Here is a 3,997-nt window from a genome sequence, read left to right as displayed (position 1 = left end):
GTGTGTGTGTGTGTGTGTGTGTGTGTGTGTGTGTGTGTGTATGTGTGTGTATGTGTGTGTATGTGTGTGTGTGTGTGTGTGTGTGTGTGTGTGTGTGTGTGTGTGTGTGTGTGTGTGTGTGTGTATGTGTGTGTGTGTCCCTCCCAGGGCATTTCAGGATTGCACACAGTACCAGACTTAATCTGTCTCTTCTTGTTTTATATCTTGAGGCCTCATTTGCATCTCTCTTACCTTTTCTCTTTTTTAGTACTAGGTAAGGACTGAACCCAGTCTCAGACCCAGCATCACCCTATCCATTATGTTTTAGGTTTGGGCACCATTGTGAAAAAAAGGATTAGGACCTAGAAAGATGGCTCAGCAGTTAAGAGCACTGGCAGCTCTTCCAGAGGATCCTGGGCTGTTTCTCAGAATCCACATGGCAGCTCAAAACTATCTGTAAGTCTATTTCCAGGAGATCGGATTCCTTCTTCTACAGGTACCTCATGTATGTGGTATACAGACATCCATGTAGAGAAATCACCCAAACACACAGAAATAGTAAGTATAAAATGATAAATGGCCGGGTGTGGTGGCATGAACCCTTAATCCCAAAAATTGGAAGGCAAAAGCAGATGGTGCTTTATGACCTTGAGGCCAGCCTTGTTTACAGAGTGAGTTCCAGACCAGACAACACTACCATAATAAGACTCTGACTCTAGTTAGGTACACAGATAGACAGACAGACAGACAGACAGACAGACAGACAGACAGATTCATAGATAGAAACATAGATAGATACATAGATGGATACATAGGTAGGTAGGTAGGTAGGTAGGTAGGTAGGTAGGTAGGTAGGTAGATCCACTCCACACCCTTCTAAGACAAATACATTCCCCCATCATGTGTGTCTGAAGACTTAGTCTAAAAGTCAAGTGTACAAGAGTGCTAAGATTGGTCTTAATGGCATATTCAAAACTGTTGAAAAGTCCCTAATTATTCTGAGTGTCCACTTGTTTAGTGATTAGATGCCCAACATATAAATGATTATTACAACACTCTTCAATCTAATATATGCTTGTTTATATGTGTGTGTGTATAGATAACAAGCTATTTATGTAAGTCGCACATGAACTCGTTGACCAGTTCATGTATTTATCTGCCCTTAAATAAATGATGCAGTTTGCTTACCAGACAGGAAGGCAATGTCTTGCATTAAGAAATGATTGATGTCCTTTAACTGGAGGAGGAGCCCAGTTTCTATGACAAACAAGAGAAAAAAACAATACCAATGTTGAAGTGTAGCTAGAAGCATACAGAAATCTTCACTGTGCCCAAAAGAACTCTGGGCCTTTACAGATGTGTGCATACAGACATGCCAGCAATCATCTCATCTTTCCTCCCTCAGCTATAAGGAAAGACAGCCATGTTCTTTATGCCATCACAGGGTATATAAAACCCATGACCCATTTTAAAGAATCTATGTCGGGAACAAAACCTACTCTCACTCCTCAGAAAACTAAGAACAAGGTACAAAGAGCCCTGGCTTCTTTGAAGTGTGGTCACACACACACTGCAGCATAGTGTCTGTCTTCCACTCCCATAGTGACTTGCCTGCCATAGAACGCTAACAGCAACAACAAAGCACCTTTAGGGTTTTTATAAAAATTGTTTGGGATCCTTAAAATACCCCAAGGCAGGTATTATTAACCTGATTTTAGGAAGATTAATGGTACAGTGGTTCACAACATGTGTTTCTGAAGGAGAAAGACTTCAATTCAAATCCCTCTTACTGCACTTAGTAGCTGTCCAGACTTGAACAAGCCAGTCGAATAGACTCATTGAGACTCAGTTTCCTCAACTGTAACCTGGGCATCATAATACCTACCTAACAAGAAGCTGTGAACTATAATGTGAACCAACTCACAAAACAGTAGATACCTAATTAATAACTGCATTTTAAGTCACTGCCCCTGTATTATTTCATATAATCGCTTTAGTTGCCCTAGATCTTAAATGCTAGCTCACAATGCTCAAATATACCAAACACTACAGGGATCAAAACTAAAAGTCCATTATCTACCTCCAGTCCATGAACAAGGAAAACATTTGAAAAGAAAATGGGTCATTGAACTAGGGGATTTTGGACTGCTGATTTAATGCCTGTGGTTTCACATCTCTTATTGAAGCCACATTTTTCACTTGCTTTCTGATATAAAGGACCTTCAAAGTCATCATATTTGGTGGTGTCAGGCTGATGACACACCCTTCGTAGTGCTCCTGAAATCATTACATACAGAGGTGCTTTATCTAGAACAAGACTCCTTGTAGGGGAACCTGTGTAGCCACGCCTGCTTAGGAGCTGGCTACAGGTCTGCTTGACCACACCCTCGCATAGCAAGGAGAATCATATTTAAGCGAGGGAGAAACAGGAAGGGTCCTTTTTTCCCCGTTCGCCTCCCCCAACGGCAGGATGTGAGCCACCGGCAAGGAGGGACACCAATAAGGCGTCCGATAAGATAAGTCTTATAAAATATATAGATGTATGATAATTAAGACTGAGCTAGCAGATGAGAATCCTAGTCATTGGCCAAGCAGCTTTGAACCTATATTTATTTTCATAAAATACAAGTCATTAAAAACATAAGATTGAGGGCCCACAAAATGGCCTGGCAACCTGAATTTGGTCCCTGGGACCCAGATGGTAGAAGGAAAGACTGACTTCTTTAATTTGCAAATTGTCTTCTGACCTCTACATATCCACTGTGCACAAAGTAAATGCATAAACATGTACTAAACTTTTTTAATGTGATTGGTCAGAACATAAATTTGATTCTTAAAATTGTCTTATAATTAATATATATATATATACATATATGCATATATGTATAGATTTATATATATTTAGATTCCTGGCATGTCCCAAACCAAAACACACACATTAGCATATGAAATAGTTCTTTCAACACTGTGGTGCCTCAAATAAAGTAATGTTTATAATAGTCAAAAATGTGTCACACATTGGCAATTTTAGACACGGAGATACAGTAGAAAGATCACAGAATGAAAGACTCGATTTTCCTCTGTCCTCACATGCTTCCAAAAGTAGTAATGGCCCAGGGCTTGAATAAAAGAGCATTAGAAGCAGGTGTGGTGGCACACGCCTAGAATTTCAGCACTGGGATGTAGAGGCAGGTGACTCTCGAGTTCAAAGCCAACCTAGTCTACATAGTGAGTTCTAGGCCAGCCAGTGCTGCATAGAGAGAGCCTCTCTCAAAACAAACAGCATTAGAACATAGGGGCTCTTTATAAAATAAATCCAGATTTCTTTCCCTGATTTGAATAGAAAGAATATCTATTGAAATAAATTGATGGATTTTATGTCAGATGGCAAACTGGAAATAATACATATGCAGCCTGATTAGTTCTGTGCCATTCAGAATCTTGAATAACTATAAAAATTATTACTTCACAATTTAGACATTCACATAAAAAAAGCATCCTTGGGAATAAAACAAAAGGCTATTGGCTAACAATAGGAAGACCAGGATTTCATTTTATCTCTGCCACTGAGTTGCTCTGTAACCCTGAGCAAGTCACTCATGTACACTTCCCTCCATTCCCTCCATTTTAGGGCCATATGGCAATACTTTCTAATGAACCTAAATTTTAGGAAAGCCAACAATGGAAAATCACATACATAAGTAAAATATACTCATATTTTTGAAGCCTAACATGTCATCCCATTAAGTAGCATTTTCAAGCTGGGTAGTTGCGGCACATACCTTTAATCCCAGCACTGAGGAGGCAGAGGCAGGCAGATCTCTGTGAGTTCAAGACCAGCCTGGTGTATGGAGAGAGTTCCAGGACAGCCTCCAAAGCTACACAGAGAAACCCTGTCTTGAAAAAAAATAGCATTTTCATACTAAAAAGGGATGGGTTAAAAATTAGTCTAGATTATAGTAATTAATAAAGTCTTTTTTTAAAAAATAGTGTAGATTAACAATTGACTAAAGTCAGA

The 3,997-nt window shown here is 39.5% G+C and overlaps 1 protein-coding gene across 1 annotated transcript in view; it reads right to left on the bottom strand.

The window, feature by feature from the left end:
• Mcf2 (MCF.2 cell line derived transforming sequence) overlaps positions 1-1,192 on the bottom strand; it is a 95,823-nt gene extending 94,631 nt beyond the window's left edge. Inside the window, exon 1 of the mRNA XM_035450134.1 lies at positions 1,168-1,192. Within this exon, the coding sequence (XP_035306025.1) occupies positions 1,168-1,192 (25 nt within the window). The remainder of the gene's footprint in view (positions 1-1,167) is intronic.
• Between the last annotated feature and the right edge of the window lie 2,805 nt (positions 1,193-3,997).

Source organism: Cricetulus griseus, chromosome X (genome assembly GCF_003668045.3).
Source record: "Cricetulus griseus strain 17A/GY chromosome X, alternate assembly CriGri-PICRH-1.0, whole genome shotgun sequence".
Taxonomy (NCBI): Eukaryota; Metazoa; Chordata; class Mammalia; order Rodentia; family Cricetidae; genus Cricetulus; species Cricetulus griseus.
The sequence above is the reverse complement of the archived record's forward strand: the minus strand, read 5'-3'. Positions and strand labels throughout refer to the sequence as shown.